Source organism: Suncus etruscus, chromosome 12 (genome assembly GCF_024139225.1).
Source record: "Suncus etruscus isolate mSunEtr1 chromosome 12, mSunEtr1.pri.cur, whole genome shotgun sequence".
Taxonomy (NCBI): domain Eukaryota; kingdom Metazoa; phylum Chordata; class Mammalia; order Eulipotyphla; family Soricidae; genus Suncus; species Suncus etruscus.
In genome coordinates, this window is record NC_064859.1 from 9,846,596 (window position 1) to 9,867,523 (window position 20,928).

Here is a 20,928-nt window from a genome sequence, read left to right on the forward strand (position 1 = left end):
TTTGCCAAGGTTCCAAGAGTAACAACAGGCTTCAATTCCATTTCTCTCCCTTCTGCAAACTGCAGCTTAAGAGCTATTGTTTGCTGTGTCTCTTCTCTGTCACCTTGCTACTATACTCTGAAACGATGAATTTAGGGAAAGTATCACCTACCAGTGTTTATGTAGAGTCACTATCCTAATATATTGCACCTGCTTTACAATACATTTATAGCTCTAATCAGATATAGTAACTTATATAAAGACTTTGTTTCTAATTTGCCAGACCTTCTGTATTGAAAAAGTGATGTACATTTCACCAGGGTCTACCCTTCTGGAGAAATACTTCAGTATCAATGTTACTGAAAATGGAGAGTTATAAAAGATTCATTTTTCTCTAGACAATAACCTGGCACCTATTCTTTAATACATAATCCTCAGTCTTTGTAGTAGTAAAGGTGAGAATATATGTAAGAAATGGGTAAGCTACAACTATAAAAATAGTTGCTAAAAAGGTGAATAGACTATTAGATATGAAAGAGACTATGAAAAGTAAAAGACAATGAATCAAAAAGTGCTTTTCTATTTAAATAAGTTCTGAGATAAATAAAAAGAAATAACTGGCAATAAAACTATAAAAATAAGGATCATTCTCAGAAACAATCTTTCAATGGACTTAAAGATGATCCTCTTATATATATATGTCAAGCTTGAGCACTGGGAAGAATAAAGAAATTATATAACACCAAACAGCTATTAGTTAAAAAGGTAAGAGTTTTGTAGATATTATGTAATTATTATGTATTATGTAAACATATTAATTTATGTAGATATTGGAGACACATGAAGAATGTTAGCAACTTCATTCAAAACTAGAAAAGCATGCATGGTGTTAAATTCAGTAACTTTATATGAAATTACTTTTAAACAAAAATAAGCGATCTTGGTGCATATAGGTTTTCCAAAGCTATAGATTAAAAATGAGCTTAAGTTGGTTAGAAATAGTTTAAGATTTAGATCATTCCCCATACTAATGAAAACCATAACCATCTCAAATGCCATTAATGTGCATATTAGAAATGGATATAGTCATATTTTTCTAACATCAACTAACTACTATGAGCAAAGAAATGATACATTAAGTTCTTCTACTATGCAAATTAAGACCCACAGAGAAGTATCATCTAGTATCACGAAAAGAGCTAAAGAACGACTTCTTAACTAGTAAGAGAGCTCAAGGGGCTGAGTACATAATTTGTATGTGAGAGGCCTTGAGCTCAATTCCTGGAACACTGCTGGAGACTGAGCATTACCAGGAATGGCCCTAAAAGCTACGAATAATTAAACTTATTACAAGTAACAAAGAGAAGAAATAAAGTCTTATAAAAATAAAAACAGGACAATGGCATAAATTGTTTTTGAAGTTTAAAGTCACAAGGGAAAAAAATCTAAATCATGAATTGACATGCATTCAAATCCAACGGAATGAAGTTGAAATTGTAAATACATTCTAGAAAATGCTGCAAACAAGGCAGCCAACAGCAGTGCCATTAAATGAATACTGACCATAACGTGCTCTCACTATCTGGAAAATCCAGAACCCCCAGCAGACTTATTATGGAAATGAGGAGCATGGGCAGAGAATGGTCCTCATTTGAGAGGACCATCAAAAGCTTCAAGAAGTGTGGCAGATCAAACTCAACAAATGGAACCAAAGATGAAATTCTGTGAAAAAAATGAAGCAGAAATGGGAGAGAAACTTGGGCAGTAAAGTGGAGACAATATAAATATAGATAAGGATCCTATGTGGTATACTGTTCATCACTTTTTTTCGATAATAAGCTTAAGTTGGTGGCAGTACAGAAAAATCAGATACATTAAGAAAAAAATTGGCATTCAAGAATTGATGGTACCTAAGATTTTAAGTTGTCTTCTGAAAAATTTGGTATATCCCAATTTGGGTATTTGTTTGTAATTAAGTTTTCAACAAATTCTAGGGAATAAAAATGGATTAAGTCTTACTCTGCAGCAAAAACTCATCTACATATCCCAGATGAAGGGTTTCAAACTGGGGGAACTCCAACTCTGCCATCTTAAGGGCAGAAAAGACGCCATCTTTGGTTAAGGAAGGCTGGATTCGAACTTCATGTAACCTATGAGTAAAGATATACAAAATAAAATTAATCAAAATCAAGGTATTTTTGTACAGTGAGTCTCTGAAAGTTTACTGAGATGTCTGATATGAAGTTTTCCCCATTCCATTAAAAATTATCAGAAACTTCTTTCCTTTATGAAAACATTTTGCTAAGTCATGGGTGACACACAGAAGAATATAGGAAATAATGAAATAGATGTTAAGACTTATGTCCTTTAGAAGGCTTCCTTAAAATTGGTTGAATATTGGGGCTGGAGAGATAGCATGGAGGTAAGGCGTTTGCCTTTCATGCAGGAGGTCATCGGTTTGAATCCCAGCGTCCCATATGGTCCCCCGTGCCTGCCAGGAGCAATTTCTGAGCCTGGAGCCAGGAATAACCCCTGAGCACTGCCGGGTGTGACCCAAAAACCACAAAAAAAAAAAAAAAAAAAAAAAAAAAAAAAAATTGGTTGAATAGGTACTGCAGCAATTGTACAGAGGGTAGGGCATTTTTCTTGCATGTGGCTGACCTATGTTCCATTCCCTGCATCCCATACGGTCCCTGGAGCCTGCCAGGAGTGATTTCTGAGAGTAAAGCCAGGAGTAACTCCTGAGCACTGCAAGTTGTGGCCCAAAAATAATGCCTCCCCCAAACTTTAACAACCAAAAAAAAAAAAAAAAAAAACCCTGCTTGAGTAAAGGTGTTATATATCTGATATGTTTTTGATATCTTTTATGTTTCTAATGTCCCATTTTAACAGTATGTACAATAGTAGATAATACCTCTTTACATAACTCAAAAAATTTTCTTTTAATTTTGTAATGTTGTACTGATGAAACAGTTTTGCTTCTGAATAAAGAGTTAAATAATAATGTAAAAGTAGAAGTACATTTGATATATAGAAAAATTAAATATAAAAAAGTGATATAAAGATGTATTAAAAATATAAAAGTGGAGGTGGGGAAAAAAATCTAGCATGTCAACCACTTTCTGTGCTGGAACCTGGCTTAGATTTTATCCCTGGCATCCTACATGATCCTGTGAGCCCACCAGGATTGATCCCTGATTGTAAAGCCAGGAATAATCCCTCAGCACTATCAGTTACACCCCCCCCCCCCAAAATAAAGTTGGGACGGGACTGTTCAGAGGGTAGGCCAATCAAGTTCAATCCCTGGCACTGCATACAGTCTTCCAAGTCCTACCAGGTCTGATTCTTTTTTTTTTTTTTTTCAAATGTTTTTGGACCACACCTGGTGATGCTCAGGCTATGTGCTATGGCTATGTGCTCAGAAATCGCTCCTGGCTTGGGGGACCATATAGGACGTCGGAGGATGGAACTGAGGTAGGTCCTCGGTCAGCGTATGATTCTTGATAAGTCCTAAGAATGGGTATGTATAGGCCCAAACCAAAAAAATTATTTATGATAAAGGTTTTACAAAGTAAGAACCTTGGGAAAAAAATTTTTGAAACACAATTTTTTCAGTATCAACTATTCAAACTAAAAACCAACTAAAACAACTCAAAAGTTATCCAAAGATTGAGAGGGCTACAGAAGAACATCAGAACTTCCGTGCTGACTTTTTGCTGGATCCTCGGGTACATTCAGAATATTGACTGCTTTTCTGTAATGAGATGGAGCATGCTGAATCTGGAGTATAACTCAATTTACGTAGATTATAACAAAACACTACCTGACTTGCTACTAAAAAAATCGCATATATTATAGCCTTAACAAGGTGACCAAATTTCATATACATAGTTCTCCAAATTTTTGTTAAACTGAAAATAACAAATAAATTTAAGACAAAAGATACACTGTGAAAAAGAAACATACCTACGGGCAGCAGTGATGATGAGGTAACCAAGATCTACTTCAAGAGCATTTTTGCAAGCTCCCAAAACAATAGTATGCAAATTCCTAAAACCACCTAAAGAAAAAGATCAAAAACAGTAAATATTTCGTTAGTTCACACACAGCATTTCTAGGAAATTATAAATGCTTTTAGAAATTTAAGAGTTTAATCTTAGATCAAAAAATTACACAAATTTTGAGTCCTCTATGTCAATAAATTTTTCTGAGAAATTAATTTGCTTAGAATCTTTATACATAAAATTAATCTGCATGTACACCTTATGTTAGGCTTCTTTCACTACAGTTATTTTTCAATTATTAACTATTTTATCTTGCTAAAATTTAGATATTTTGGTTGCAATGAGATTAACATAAAACATATTTTGTTATAATCACTATTTAAAATATAAGACCTGAGAATAGGGGCCGGAGAGATAGCATGAAGGTAGTGTGTTTGCCTTGCACGCAGAAGGACAGTGGTTCGAATGCCGGCATCCCATAAGGTCCCCCCAAGCCCTCCAGGAGTGATTTCTGAGCGCAGAGCAAGGAGTAACACCTGAACGCTGCCAGGTGTGACTCCCCCTCACCCCCCAAAAAAAAAAAGACCTAGAGAATAAACTTATTTCAAAAGTCATTATCTGATAAATAAAATGACAACCAAGTGATAAAACACTTCAATTACTAATTATAAATAAATCTTAGGCATCAACATTATTAATGCTACTTAGGAAACAGGGTAACCAAGTCAAAATAAATACTGTATTACAAAAGGTCACTAGAAAATTCTGTCAATACTTCTAAGAAAGATTCCATATAAACAAGGTATATTAACTAATATATATTAACAAGTTTAAATTACGGCTTATCACTCTATTTTGAAACGGCTTAACATTTCATCAAATGTTAAGGATGTTATCAGTTCAGGTTCAGTGTTACTTATTTTCCAAAATATATTACACAGAAAGTACAATTAATGAATTTTTTCTTTTAAAAAGTTAAATAGCTCAAAATATTTGTAATTTTTTTTCTCTTAATAGTGTGGGGGCTCTCTTGGCAGTGATTAAGCTAGTAGGGAAAAGTACCAGAACTCAGTGTTTCACACATGTAACATGCAGTCTCCACCAGCTGAACCACATCTTAATATGCTAAAACTTATTTTTAAAATACTTAGCAACTAAATAAAAATATATACCTGATCTCCAACTATCTTCAACTACATGTTGAATAAGACCTCCTAGAAAAGGAACTCGAACCATTTCCAAATGTTCCAAGTTTCTGGCAGAGGCTAAGCCTGTTACTAAAGGGACATATTTCAAAGAGTTTGTAGGTCCTAGAATAAAAACAAACAAACAAAAAAAAAAAACAGCTTTCATGAAATAATGTCAGATGTCACACACAAAATTTCGTATTAGCAACTTAAATGACTAACTTACAAACTCTGTGTCTAAAAAGGACAACCAAGTTACTATTATTAGTTCTTTGTAGTTGATACAGTATTAATTCAAAATATAATAAAATTCCATTTATAAGAAAAAATTCGAACAATGTTTAATTTACTTTAAAGCTTTTTCCTAACAAAAAGTTTATATATAAACAAAAGTAACATTAGCTAGTTAACCACATACTAGTATCTCCTGTGTGACCAGTGTATGAAGATGATAAAAACATATGGGCCTGGGGCCGGGTAGGTGGCGCTGGAGGTAAGGTGTCTGCCTTGCAAGCGCTAGCCAAGGAAGGACCGCGGTTCGATCCCCCGGCGTCCCATATGGTCCCCCCAAGCCAGGGGCAATTTCTGAGCACATAGCCAGGAGTAAACCCTGAGCGTCAAACGGGTGTGGCCCAAAAACCAAAAAAAAAAAAAAAAAAAAAAAAAAACATATGGGCCTGTCTACCAAAGTATTTCACTGACATGAAGATAAAACACCATTATAAAAAGATACAAAGTCAAACCATGTCAAATATATTAAAAGGACCTGCTATACTACAGGAAAAAAAAAAAGAAATATATAAGTTGGAAGATTCAGAACTTCAAAATGAATCCTAGTAACAAGGAAAAAAAGTGTACAACCTTGGACAAGAAAACATTGATATAGATTAAGAGGAGAAACTGAAGTACAAAAGCTAGTATGGGGGCCGGGCAGTGGCACTAGAGGTAAGGTGCCTGCCTTGCCTGCGCTAGCCTTGGATGGACCACGGTTCGATTCCCCGGCGTCCCATATGGTCCCCCAAGCCAGGAGCGACTTCTGAGCGCATAGCCAGGAGTAACCCCTGAGCGTCACCGGGTGTGGCCCAAAAACCAAAAAAAAAAAAAAAGCTAGTATGGTTATAGATACGACAATAAAAGAATTTCTTTGAAGAGTCATAGTAAGGGGATCAATCAAGAAGGATGTGGCTACTAGGATTATTGATGCCCCCAATTCCAGAACAACCCAGGCACTAAAGAGATCTAGGCAGAAAAGCACTGTTAAAGGTAGACTAGTCAGATAACTACCTAAAGCTGAATGATTAGGAGATTAGAGACAAAGAAAGCAGACAGAAACCTATTAAAATAATCCTTCATACAGAAGGATGGTGGTTCAAATCCCAGCATCCCATATGGTCCCCTGTGCCTGCCAGCAGTGATTTCTGAGCATAGAGCCAGGAGTAACCCCTGAGCGCTGCCGGGTGTGACCCAAAAACCAAAAACCAAAAACCAAAACAAAACAAAAAAAACTTCCTCAAAGACACTCACATTCTTTTTTTTTTTTTTTGGTTTTTGGGCCACACCCGGTGACGCTCAGGGGTTACTCCTGGCTATGTGCTCAGAAGTTGCTCCTGGCTTGGGGGACCATATGGGACACCGGGGGATCGAACCGCGGTCCGTCCAAGGCTAGCGCAGGCAAGGCAGGCACCTTACCTTTAGCGCCACCGCCTGGCCCCGACACTCACATTCTTAATGTTATATATATATTATTATTATTATTATTTTTGCTAAAGATCAAACATGAGGGCCCGGAGAGATAGCACAGTAGCGTTTGCCTTGCAAGCAGCCGATTCAGGACCAAAGGTGGTTGGTTCGAATCCCGGTGTCCCATATGGTCCCCCGTGCCTGCCAGGAGCTATTTCTGAGCAGACAGCCGGGAGTAACCCCTGAGCACCGCCAGGTGTGACCCAAAAACCAAAAACCAAAAAAAAAAAAAAAAAAAAGATCAAACATGAAACAGTGACTTTAAAAACAAAAGTACATCTATCTGAACAGTGTGAATAATTACAGACAGCATGATATTGTTTCACTTGAAAATCCAGTTATCAAGTTTGTATCGGCTTTTAGCAAAGCACAAGTATAAATCCATTATACCTGCACAGTTTCTCATGACGAAAGTTCGTAAACTGATGCAAAGAAAGTCTTTAAATGGCTGTGGTTTAGTGAGTCTTACCCACTTCATATAAAGGTGTCTTAGCATTGGTATACAAGGAATTTCGGGAACATTCACTCCTGTAGAAAACATATATACAAAAATCATAAAGATCTACATTCTGTAGAGTTTATTTTTCAAGTGGTCAATTTATCACTCATAAGCATTTTCAACAACAACAAAAAATCACGTAAGTAAAATTTATTCACGAATTTTTTTTAAGTTCTATTCAAAAAAACCATTTCTATTCAGCTGGCTTATTTAAAACAAGTTTATAAAAAAAAAAAAACAAAAAAAAAAAACAACCAAAACAACAAACTAACCAAACCATAAAAAAGGTTACTTTAGAAAAGGCATATAAAAAAGTAGTATATAAAAAGTACTTTTCATTTTATATATGTCTTCTCATATTCCTATACCACTTCCAAGATAAATTTCCCCAGTACATAAAATAAAAAACAGATGATTAATGTAAAACTGTGAATATGTAAAAATGGTAATACAAAGTTACTAGTTAACTAGCTGGACCCACTGTCTCATTAATGAAAAAACTATTATTTCTAAGAATAATAGTTCTTAGATATCCTGGTTCTGGATACCTAGATTAAAACTATTTATACAAAAATATAAATCATCACGATTTTAACTATATCACAGTAGTCAGTTAACATGACTAAGAAAATGAGAAACTAGTCAGTCATTTCAATATTCAGATTAAAGTGATTTTATTCTTTGATCCACCAGGGAACATCCATATAAAAAACCAGATCTAGGAAAGAGAGAATAATAAAGATGGGGGGGGGGATCAGGATCTATGAAGAAAATAGGTAACTAAAGTAAACAGAAGAAAACAGTTTAAGAAATCTGCTATAGATCAAAGAAAATGAGAATCTCTGAAAAAAATACTATGGACTTAGAGTGATGAAATTTGCAATAGCTGGCAAAACCAGTTTAATGCAACATTTTAAACTCATTGGCAGAAGCCCTGCTAGCAACAGCAAAAATCAGATTACGTGAAAATTTGGAAGGGTTTTGCATAATGCACATACTAAAGACTGCTTCTACCTGCCTGTTAACCCCACCCAGAAAAACCAACAAAAAAGCATCATTAATCTTTTTGTGTGGGTGTGAGGAAAGAAAAAACCCAGTGGTGCCCAGGGTTTACACTTGGGTCTGCACTCAGGGATCACTCCTGGCAACCTCAAGGAACCATATGGGCACCAGCCATATGTGCAAGAAAATGCTCTACCCACTGTACTATATCTCTGGTCCCCTCCCACATTAAGTTTGTACTATTCAACCATAATATACTGATGGGAAGTTTAATTAGGAATAAGAACATGGACGGAGAGATAGCATGGAGGTAGGGCATTTGCCTTGCATGCAGGACAGTGGTTCAAATCTCAGCATCCCATATGGTCCCCCAAGCCTGCCAGAAGTGATTTCTGAGCATAGAGCCAGGAGTAACCCCTAAGTGCTGCCTGGTGTGACACAAAAATCAACCCCCACCCCCAAAAGAACAAAGAAAGACAGAAGACAATTACATTCTATGTTCAATCTACATTTGACTGAAATTCATTACATAAACTAGGAATACAGTTACTAGTCCTCCTCACATGGCTCATTAATTTACTAAATTCTTTTGTATCCCTATCACCTGAACCAAACAAATTAAAGCATTAAAGCATTTCAACAAAACTATCAAGTGCAGATATCTTGTGACATATATGTGACAGATATATGTGACAGACATTAAGGAAAGATAAGAGTTAATAAACTTCTTTTTTGGCTTTAAGTCACACCCAATGGTGCTCAAGGATCACTCCTAAATGATGCTATGTAGTGATGGGATCTGGATTAGCTGCATGCAAAGCAAGCACCTTTCCCACAGAACTATCTCTCTGGCATCACAATCATTTCTTTATGAAGTTTACATCATAAAGTCATAGAGCACAGAATCTTGTTATTTTCTAAATATCCAATTTCAAACATGTTCCTAATATCAGAGCCATTTCTTATTCTTAATTTTTATTGAGTTTCAGTAATATAATGTTCCAAGGCCCATCCCTACTTTTATCTTAAAAATTAATGGTCCAGTTTTGCTCTCTCAGAAGTCTTATTTAAATACTATTCCCTATCATTACTGCAGCCCTCTTTTATGAACTTGATTGTATTTCATACATTTCCAGTCTTTTTCAACTATCTCCAAAATATGAATAAGCTATTCAGATATTCAGTATGTAAGCTATTTACTCATATTTTAAATAACAGAATTAAAACATTTTAATAATCTGAGTAAAATAGTAAAAATAAGAGAATTACAATCACCAGAGAAAGTGGTATTGATGGCTAAAGTGACAGCACAGCAGTAGGGTGTTTGCTTTACACCTGGCTGACCCAGGTTTGATCCCCAGCATCATATATGGTCCCCAGAGACTGCCAGGAGTAACCCCTAAGTTCTGCTGGGTGTGGGTCAAAAACTAAAAACCAAAAAAATAAAAGTGGTACTGAAAACCTCGAGACAGAATCAGAAACAAATATTATACAAGTCAGGGTAGTAGCATTCCAACTCAATAAAACAATAACAATACCTATTGCTCAACCACCCCTGCAATTTTTAAAACTAAAATACGTCAAAAAAAGAAGTAGGTTGGGGGCTGGAGAGAAATTTAGTGAGTAAAGCATTTGTCAAGCATGTGGCCAAGTTCAAATGGCATTCCATGTGATCCCGAGTCAGGAATAATCCTTAGGCACCATCAGGTGTAGCCCCCAAACCAGAACCAACCAATCAACCAAACCAAAAAAAAATAAAGATGAAATCTCCCCATATCATACTCATAATCAGAACTCTTACTTAAAAAAATAAATAAATTCATAAAATCACTTCTGAAATTCATTCATATTCCCTTTCAGTGAATATTCAATTTAAGACATCATCAAAATACATACTCACCAACTAAATGTAAAGTCTGAATTTTGGCTCCTATAGGAATTTTCAGTTTATTTTCAGGGGGAATTGGGAATGCTCCATTGCGATTACGGAATTTCCCCAAAATATGAACATGTGGCATGTATGTCCAAATGGATTCTACCAATTCCAAATGTGATGTTTCCACGCCCTAAAAAATTATACCGAAAGCAGCATAAGAAAAGTCTTAAATTTAGCATCCAAAGTTTCTTTTTTTTCTGTATTATAAGATGCTAATAAAGTAAGATGCTAATAAGATGCTAATAAAACTTAAAATAAGTTCCTTATGGATGAACACTTGCATTTTTTATCACACTTTTGATCTATTTTGACATCAATTAGCTGATGTTAGATTAAACCGGAAGATGCACTCACCACTAAGTTTGGGCATGCCTGCAGAGCTTCCAAAACTCCTGGAATACTAAAAGCCTCATGGCCCCGTACTCTTCGTCTCTCAAGATATCGAGGGTGAAGGCCATATAGCTGTTCAACATCTGGCATCTTCTTCAATAACGTAAGAAAACTGGAGTCTGTGAAACCTGAAATCAAAAGTATTTAAAGATACAATGAACTTCCTACTCATCAACATTTTAGTAAGTATTTAAGATTTTTATCAAAAGTTAAACAAGAAAGTTTTCTCTTTAAATTCTTAAGAGCCTAATACTACAATTAATAATCTAATACTAAATAAATGGTTAGAATGGAATGCATTCTTTGAGTTAACAAAGAAAATATATCAGAAATGACTATTCTGAATTAAAAGACAATACAGTTGAGAGTTCAATGCATCATTGCCAAAGTTGCTACTTACTATTTTAGGCATTCAAGCCTTAAAGTGGTAACCACCTTTTAACCCATTAACTTAGGACTTTTCAATCTGATGGATAAAAGGACATCTACCTGATTAATACAACCTTCCCTGGCACACAAAGGTGACAAAATTAAACTAAGAAACTAAGAAAACTACTAAAAGATGATCCTTGTCTTTAGGAAGCTTATAGTCCAAATATAAGTCCCAATTTATATGGGGTTCTTTAGCCTTTCCATTTCCTAATAACTACTCCACTAGTGTGTTATCACTTCCGGACATTTTAGAAAATTCTTTCTCTTGAAAACAATAGGTGCAAACTGATTAAAAGAACATTAGTGATCCAAACTGAGGCCACTGAGCTGACTGCAAACTATATGTGAAGTCAGAAGTCACCTATGCTCTACAGCAGAAATTAGCCAGATGAGACCAGAGGAAGGAACTTCCTTAGCAGTATCTATCAGTGTGATATGTAGGACACAAATATATATATATAAAATACTTAATTATCTGGAGCTTTGTTTTTAATTGACTGTGAGAATAAAGCAAACAAAACATTCAAAATGAAGCCCCAAATCACTATTCAAAAGATTAGCTGGAGAGACAGTATGGAGGTAAGGACTTTGCCTTGCATGCAGAAGGATGGTGGTTTGAATCCCGGCATCCCATATGGTCCCCTGAGCCTACCAGAAGCAATTTCAGGAGTAACCCCTGAGCATGGCTGGGTGTGACCCAAAAACCAAAACATAAATAACAAAATTAAAAAAACAATAGATTACACATAGTTTTCACAAGTTATTAAATTTTTACAGAGATAGCTCTGTTAATAAATTAAAGATTAGATTTATTTTTTGTTTGTTTGTTTTTGTTTTGTTGGGGGAGAGTCACACCCGGCAGCTACTCCTGGCTCTGTGATCAAAAATTGCTCCTGGCAGGTATGGGGAACCATATGGGATGCCGGGATTTGAACAACCGTCCATCCTGGACTGGCTGCTTGCAAGGCAAATGCCCTACTGCTGTGCTATCTATCTCTTCAGCCCCAACGTTAGATTTCTTTAAATAACTGCAGAGAATGAAGAACCTCAGAGACTACTTGATTTCTCTGAAGTTCTACCTTATTTTCAGAAAAAAGTATGAGAATCTAAAGTTATACAGATATAAATCATATATATACATATGTATAAATATAAACTTTACTTAATACTATGACACAGCATGAATAGGGCACTCTGTCTCTGCCTGGGGCTACTGGAATACTTATAATGCCATTTGCAAGCCAAACAATAAAAATTGTATGGGCTCCAGTCAGCCAATTAAAGACAGATCTGTCCTATCATGTAAAGGGCCAGACTTTATTTACTCGTATACTGAGCATTCCCATCCCTGCCATGCACAGAATTCTTGAAGTGAATGATCTTTTCTAATTTGCTTAAGGATGGAGATTTTAACTCAGACCACATCACGTGGGAGTTCAGCTGTACTGTCTTTAGATATATTTCCCAAATTCCTTCTGGCCTAACCTCTTGTTTAAACAAATCTAAAAGAAGCAGTGAGGCAGTCAAAGTTGGATAGCAAGCAAAAACATCATGAAAGAAAATAGTGGAACTTCATTTTTGTGAAGTAAAAATAAAACTGTTTACAAATTATCCACCCTAATGTTTTCTTTCCTGCTATAAACAATCACCCCCTGAAATAAGGTGAATCCCTTTCCGTTTTTTTGTTTGGTTTTGGTTTTGGTTTTTGGGTCACACCCCCAACACTATTTCTTTAAGGTACTTAAAGACTTGTAGGAAGCTAAGGTGTAGCTCTAGTCTGCACTAGAGCCTCTGGCTAATTGATATGAGTTAATAAGATGGTAAAAGTCTTTTTCACCCCAAGCAGAACAAAATCCCAATATTCTAAAGGTAGCCTGTCCCCTTCCACAAAACTAAAAAGAATATAGGTATTTCTCTACTCCCTAACTTCTATTATGGTTAGCCCCTTGCTTCAGTTCTCATTTTCAAAATCTCATGGTCTAGACATTATCAAAAATCCAAAGTTACTCAAAAAACTATAACTAAAAGGTGCTAATTAATGGAATGGTGTTAAAAATATCTTTGCATCAGCTTCTGAATTCTCCCCTTCTACATTTGACCAAAGTCATAAAATTTTTTTTTCTAATAGTTTCTGTACCTGAAGTCTATTTGTTGCAGTTACACTAATTCCACATCCTTTAAGGCCCAGGATAATGCCTTATTTGTGAAATCTTTAAGATCCAGCAGGGGCCTTTAGAAGTGCTAAAGAAATAAAAGTTTCATAAGTGCAATTTCTGTTCTAAAGCAGCATTACATCAAGTATGTTTACTCAGAGTGTACTATTAGGGTGTCTTGGGAAACTATGAAAACCTACATTGCAGAAGAAAGGCCATTTTGTCTAATGTGTTAAGACATATTTCTTAACCAATAAGTATTCACAATCATTCAATTTTGAAACTGACTGATGAGCTTCCTAGGAAGTATAGGAAATAAAAAGCAGAACATCAAATCAGTATAAAACCTCAGGCCAAATTAATTTAATAAAAACTGAACAACCTAAATTAATTTAAACAAAATTCTTCCCAACCTACAAGATTAAGAATGAGTTTCTCAAACTTGATGGAAACTGGGAACATTATTAACTTCCAGTAAGAATCCACTGGATCTAACAGGCTGGTTCAATGTACTTACCACTTGGCATGTATTCCCACCACCGGCCTGCACATAGATCCACAACCCTCACAACTCTGAGATACAAGGTCACTGCTTCTTTTAGCTTCCGGGACAGACATTCCAAACACATGATATCCTGCAGAGGGAGGTACCTTTGTAAGAAAAAGAAACTCATATTTAAAGTGAGCAAATGTGTCCTCTAACTGATGTTCTTTTCCTTCCTCGGTTTCCTACCTCTCAAATAAAATACAACCAGAGGAATATTTAAGGGATTTTAAGATTAACTTGCATATAGCATTTTAATTTTAACTAAAATTAGAAATATTCAAATAGTCAAAAAATGTAAACATAATGACTTTAGTGTCTTTCATACAATACTGGTGGTCAACAGAAATTTCCTGCTGGACCATAAAAACCACATTGCCACTAAGCAAAGGTGTGATTGGATAGTTTTCACTTTAGATAGCTAGATTTAAAAATGCACATAAAAATGCTACTATAATAATACTGGTTATTTTTTTTCCTTAGTAGGCTGTGAATTATTCCTCCTAAATTTTACCAGCCCATCCATGGTACTAAAAAGGGCATAAAACCATTGCTTCACAGTATATAAATTTCTTCCAAGTTCTTAGGGCATACACTCTGATAAAAGTATTACTTAAATTTTTATGTAAGAATAAAACAATTTCCTGGGGCCGGCGAGGTGGCGCTAGAGGTAAGGTGTCTGCCTTGCAAGAGCTAGCCAAGGAAGGACCGCGGTTCGATCCCCCGACATCCCATATGGTCCCCCAAGCCAGGGGCAATTTCTGAGTGCTTAGCCAGGAGTAACCCCTGAGCATCAAACGGGTGAGGCCCAAAAAAACCAAAAAATAAATAAAGTAAAGAATAAAACAATTTCCTATTTTTCAACCTCTCCAGTTAGCTCTTCCTAGAATTTCCTGACTATTTTTTTCTTCCTTCACGTATTTTTGTAACACCTAAATTTGAAAGATTACAAGCCTTCATCTTTTTCTCTTTCTCTCAACACCCTTTACTGGTATATTCAGATTAATGATCATGATGATGGTAGCCACCCTTTATGCTGTTTGCATGACTACCTTACAATCTTACAAGTCAATTAGTTATCTGCAAAACATCCTGCTGCTAATTTTGTTCTCCTTCTCTGCTCAATCTAACCCTCTGGCTCTCAGTAAATAGCAGCCAGTGAAGGCACTGACTGGGATAAACTTTCTGCTACTACTTAGGCCCCTTGTTGAGTGTGTCAGTATCCCTTTCTGGTTCCTTTAAAATCTGCCTATACTTGTCTAGACAGTCCCCTCATTATATATCAGTTCAGCATCTCTCGTTTCCTAACAGAACTCTCTCTTCATTGCTAATATAACTCAATTTACAATGGTGAAACTGGTTCAGGAAAGCTAACCAGATTGTATAAATTCAACATCCAGGTAAGAGAGAGGGAGAAGGGCCAAAGTGGTTGCGCGGTGGTAGGTCGTTGCAAACAGTTGATCTAGGATAGATTCCGGTTTGATCCCCTGGCGTCCTATCTGGTCCCCCAAGCGAGGAGCGATTTCTGAGCGTAAAGCCAGGTGTAACCCTGAGCATCACTGGGTGTGGCCCAAAAATACAAAATAAATAAATAAATAAATAAATAAATAAATAAATAAATAAATAAATAAATAAATAAAAGAGAGGGGGAGCATGGATATCAACACAATTAGAGTGACTCTTGATAAGTTATAACAATTCGGGCTTTTTTCCCCCATTTTGGGCCACACCCAGTGACGCTCATGGGTTACTCCTGGCTATGTGCTCAGAAATCGCTCCTGGCTAGGGGGGGAGGGGCGGGCATATGGGAAGCCGGAGGATTAAACTGTGGTCCATCCTCGGTCAGCCGTGTGCAAGGAAATGCCCTACTGCTGCTGAGCCATCGCTCAGACCCCAAGTATACCAATTCTAAAAGAAAAGTCCAGGTTTCCTGCTAAGCATTTCTCTATTCCATTTTTTTAAAACCTCTATTTCCTTTCCTTTCCACTTTAAAACTAGTTAATAAAGAAAAGCAAGTAAAACTTTACACAAAAAGGATTACAACTGTAAACAACTTATAGTCTCTATAATAATGTCATAAGTAAGATAATTTTCAAAAATTTACACAAATTATAATACTGTTTTCTTGGACCAGAGAGATAGCACAAAAGGTAGGGTGTTTGCCTTCCATAAGGACAACCTGGAGTGGATCCCAGCATCCTATATGGTTCCCCAAGCCTGCAAGGAGTAATTTCTGAGTACAGAGCCAGGAGTAACTTCTAAGCACTGACAGGTGTGGCTCAAAAGCAAAAACCAACCAACCAACAACCAAACAAACAAAAAAACAACTTTTCTAAAAGCTTTGCTACTGAACAGTTTTATTTTTCCAAAGTATATTCCCAAATTAGCAGTAGGCTCTATCTTTTTTGTTTTGTTCTCTCTGGATTATTTTGGGAGCCACATCCAGCACTGTTCAGGGATTACTCCTGGCTCTATGCCCAGGGTTCACTCCAGGAGAGGCTGGGGGATCATATGGGTGTTGGGAACTGAACTGAAATAGGCTGTGCTCAAGGCAAGTGCCTTGCCTACTAATATCTCTGGCCCCAACCTCACAAAACTTGTTTCACATACATGTGAGTACTATAACAAAAAAGTATGAAATAAAAAAAAGACAACAGATATCAGTTAATAAGAATTAGAATGCCAAACAGAATTTTATGTGAAAAAAAAAAACACCTCTATTTCTATTTATAGGTAGGAAATAACTAACTAGATTTAAATTTAACTTAATTCAAATTTAGTTGCCAAAGCAGGTCTTGGACAGTACAGCTTTCAGTCAGATGAAAAATTACCAAACTTACCTAAAAATATGGCAAAGTACTTCATGTGAAAGTTGATTCATATAGTCCTTTGTTTCATCGGGTATGGTTTCCTCAAGGATTTCAGTACTTATGAGACATGTTTTAACAATTTTCTTTCTTGGACCCATTTCACTGTTATTATCAATATTACAAAACGAATTTCAAATCTCGCCTCCTGGTCACTTGAGTACAAAGAACCTGAAAGCAAACAAAACACAGATGTTAAACATCCTGTAAAACGTAGGTAAAGCAAAGCTTATTTTATCTTATTTTTTTATGGAATGATTCATGCATTAGTATGTAATTGTGTGCAGGGGTGATGCTAATCTTCTCTGTATCACTCCAACTTTAGTATATGTGCTGCCAAAGACAGCCCAGCAGTGCTTATTTTAAAATACAAGGGTAGTATTATTACAATGGTAGATGCTACATTCAAATGAATCGACATCAGGCTAAATACACAGAATGCTCTATGAATGTATAATATAAAAATGCATTATGAATAATGAGAAAAAAAAAATCAGAGTTCAAGTTTCTAAGTTTCATTTCACTGCTTTCCAGTTAACTCACTCAATTTCTCCAAGCACCAATTTTTCCATTTCAAGATTAACAACTCAGGTCAACGAATACTGACCATTCATTCCTAATATAACTTTGACTAGAATGTTTTGTCTCTTTTGATTTTTTGTTGCTTTTTGGGGGGCCACACACCACAGTACTTAGGGCTTAACCCTGGCTCTGTGCTCAGGGATCACTCCCAGTGGGCTTGAGGAGTGATCAAACCTGGGTCTGTTATATGCAAGATATCTCTCTCTTCCTTTTTGCCTAGAAAATTTATCTACCTTCAAAATCTATCATTAATAATCAATCATCTGTGAAATCTGTTTAACCCTCTTTTGAACTGTCCAAGAACATTTAATAACATTACCTTTTTCTACTCTAGCAACCTGTATAGTATTTTACAGACATGTCACAGGAAAACAATTTCAGTCTCTTGGCTCTCCATGATGATAAGTCCTTGATCATAATAAATTCTAAAATATCTCATACATGAATTTCCATCAATTCTTCCTTAATTCAACATTCACACAACTGTTTCAAGGCTATTAAGCACCAATTTCATGCTCCTATAAATTCTGTTTGCTACCACAGCACTCAATAATCTCAACATGTATAACCCTCAAAGATCTCATCAATAAATATAACACTGGAAAAAATGCAATTGGTGAAAAAATGCAATTGGTTTTTACTCCAATATACACAAAAAAGAACTACAACATAGCATATGAATTCCTATACCAGGCTATTAAACAGTATAGATCAATCCCTCCAGTGTTCTGACCTAATCTTCAGAACAGGCATCACTTTTAAGAATCTTCACAATTTGGGGCCAGAGTGGTAGGGTGTTTGCCTTGCATGCGGCTGACCCAGGACGGTGTGTGTTCGATCTCAGGCATTGCATAGGGTTCCAGTGCCAGGAGCGATTTCTGATTGCAGAGCCAGGAATAACCCCTGAGCACTGCCAGGTGTGGCCCAAAAAAACAAACAAATGAACAGACAAATATCTTCACAATTTGAATCCATCAAGAATACATTGTTCCAGGGCCCAAGAGCTAGGACAGCAGGTAGGGCATTTGTCTTGCAAACATCGACCCAGGTTCAATCCTCAGCATCCCATATGGTCCCCTGAGCCTACCTAGAGTAATTTCTGAGTTCAGAGCCAGGAGTAACCCCTGAGTGCTGCCTGGTGTGGCCCAAAACCCAGAGAGGGAAAAATACCATGATCCTTACTTTTTGTTTGTCACTTAGATAAAAATCTGGTTTAAGCCTTTTCACTATATATACCATTATCTTTTGCTTCTAACTTCTATCATGCATAATTATTTTGTAATATACTTTTGTGAAAATTAGATTTAGGAGTATTCATGCACAACCTATACTTGCATAGTCCATACATTAACGGCCAACACTGTTATAAAATTAGGTCTCCATCTAGCTCACAAAATACTTTATTTATATGTACACCAACTCTACCAAAGGGCCTAAGCAAAGTTTAGATGAAAATTGCAATCTATATATATTTCCTACATTATGATTAGAACTGAAATTCTGTTGCTGATGGTACTGAAACCTACCATGTGTAACAGTAACTCATCACTCTAAGCCTTTAGTGGAAAGGTTCATGTGAAGAGGAACATTAAGTTAAGGATATGACATCTGTCCTACTCTGGGGAGTGTGGCTCAAGGAGCAGGTACTTGAGCCAGGTGAAATCTACCAGACAGCGCCAAGCCAAGAGCCCCTGAAAATGTCCAGTAGGTAAAAAGCTTCCCCACTAATGGACTCATTTATTTTCTCTTACCAAAGTCCAATCTCTACAAAGGACAGAATTGCTTCAACTCAGCTGACATGAAAGAGCATTCCATTAAGGCAGAGTCAGAGAGGTCTAAAGCCCATCTGACAGGAAAATACCATGCATGCAAAAGTCTCAAGTGATGACATATCTCTTCTAGCAGTGTACACTTTTTCTTCACTATTCTTTCAGTGAGGTGAGATATAAAAATGAGAGAATAGACACTGCAATGACCTCTCGTATCTTGATTTCTTTCTACCCCATTTGAAACCCATTTATAACCTGAGAAGCTCAAAAAGTCAGGAAAGGATCAAAACCCAACAAAAGACAAAATAAGGATAAAATAGAGGAAAGGCTTTCTAGATACTAGAAACACAGGCATTTATTATGTCTACCAGAGGAGTCATGGATGGTGAGGAACAAGTGAGTGTAAGTAATAAGAAAGCTAAACTTATGTACAAACTATGATGTTATTTCTGGTGCTATTATTTCTTTTCTTACTTTTTTCTTTTCTTTGTATTTGGGACACACCCAGCGGCCTCAGGGGTCACTCCTGGCTCTATGCTCAGAAACTGCTCTTGGCAGGCACGGGAGACCATATGGAATGCTGAGAATCGAACCCGGGTCTGTCCTGGTCAGCTGTGTGCAAGGCAAATGCCCTAGCACTGTGCTATTGCTCCAGCCCCTGGTGCTATTATTTCTAGAGTTAGAAAGTTCTGGGGCTCAAATGTCACTCAAATAGAATGATAGATTCTGTGAACACTAAAAACTGGAAGATTCTGAGGACAGCCACACAGCACTTAATTGTAAGGGCCACGTATATATTTGAGAGAATACAATGAAGTTTGTGCAATTGCTCCCTAGGAGAAAAGCAAAATATGTACACATTCATGTATGCTAAATTACCTACACAATTTTAAAAACTTTAAAGAGATACTAAAGCTCACCCAGAGGCCAGTATACAAGACTGAATCCTTCAATTTTCATACTGTCTGCTGTAAATCTTGCCCAAGGGACCAAACTAAGTGTTAGGGACCAGACAGAACTTAAGACTCCCAATCTATACTCAAGCTGCCTCCCTGCATTCCAAAGCTACACTTTAGTATTTAGAGATAGGCTTTTAGGTACTCATTTTTGTAGGACTCACAGTATCAACAACTTAATAATGGGGGGAAGCCAGCCCCCGCCCCATGCTTCCTCTGAGGTGCCAGCGGTAGAGACTCTGGCTCTGGCACTCAGTGTGTCCTGGGGGTAGAAGAAAGGGTTAAAATAGTTGAGAGGGGCTGCGGCTGCTCAGTTAAACTGCCCAGATGGAGATTTGGTGTTGAGATGAAAGTTCTGGGCTCTGAATCTCACCAGGGCCACAGAGAAAGCTGCAGGTGATTTTCAACAGGGCTCCAGGTACTCTGATAAAAATGCTACTCCCTCTCTCACTTTTTGGTGTATCTTAAATTAGGGTCCTTTAAATTGCCTAATCTCAGCTTCGGTATCCTACAGCCCTGCTATGGCTATTCTAAGCCTCACAAAGTAAGCATTATTACTGTATTTTCCAGCATATAAGACGATTGTTGAAATGAAAAAAAGTCAACCGGAAATCGGGGGTCGTCTTATATGCCAAGTATATCCTGAAAAATGTTTCAATATGCCGCTAAACGAAAGTCCTGGATATTGCCACCAAACCAACTCGATCCTGCACCAGTCACTGCAAGGCTGCTCGGACCACCTCTCTAACTCAGCCAATCCAAGCAGGCTTTTGATGCATGCAAATTAGACAATGTTCTGGACCCTAATCTACAATGTAAAAAGCTTGCTCAGATTGGTCAGAGAAAGAGAGGAAGTCTATAAGAGTAGAACCTTTGAACCTCTGATTG

At 36.8% G+C, this 20,928-nt stretch overlaps 1 protein-coding gene, 1 non-coding gene and 1 pseudogene across 2 annotated transcripts in view; all 3 read right to left on the reverse strand.

The window, feature by feature from the left end:
* Positions 1 to 20,928, reverse strand: part of FBXO38 (F-box protein 38) — a 60,843-nt gene that overhangs the window by 37,149 nt on the left and 2,766 nt on the right. Inside the window, exons 2-9 of the mRNA XM_049785153.1 lie at positions 16,707 to 16,904; positions 13,840 to 13,973; positions 10,702 to 10,865; positions 10,312 to 10,477; positions 7,301 to 7,438; positions 5,156 to 5,293; positions 3,946 to 4,039; positions 1,999 to 2,129 (exon numbers count right to left, since the gene is read on the reverse strand). Of these exons, the coding sequence (XP_049641110.1) occupies positions 1,999 to 2,129; positions 3,946 to 4,039; positions 5,156 to 5,293; positions 7,301 to 7,438; positions 10,312 to 10,477; positions 10,702 to 10,865; positions 13,840 to 13,973; positions 16,707 to 16,834 (1,093 nt within the window). The 5' untranslated portion in view covers positions 16,835 to 16,904. The remainder of the gene's footprint in view (positions 1 to 1,998; positions 2,130 to 3,945; positions 4,040 to 5,155; positions 5,294 to 7,300; positions 7,439 to 10,311; positions 10,478 to 10,701; positions 10,866 to 13,839; positions 13,974 to 16,706; positions 16,905 to 20,928) is intronic.
* LOC126025329 (U6 spliceosomal RNA) lies at positions 16,977 to 17,082 on the reverse strand. The gene has a single exon (XR_007501345.1). It is a non-coding gene; the product is annotated as a U6 spliceosomal RNA (small nuclear RNA).
* Positions 20,377 to 20,452, reverse strand: LOC126024927 (uncharacterized; annotated as a pseudogene).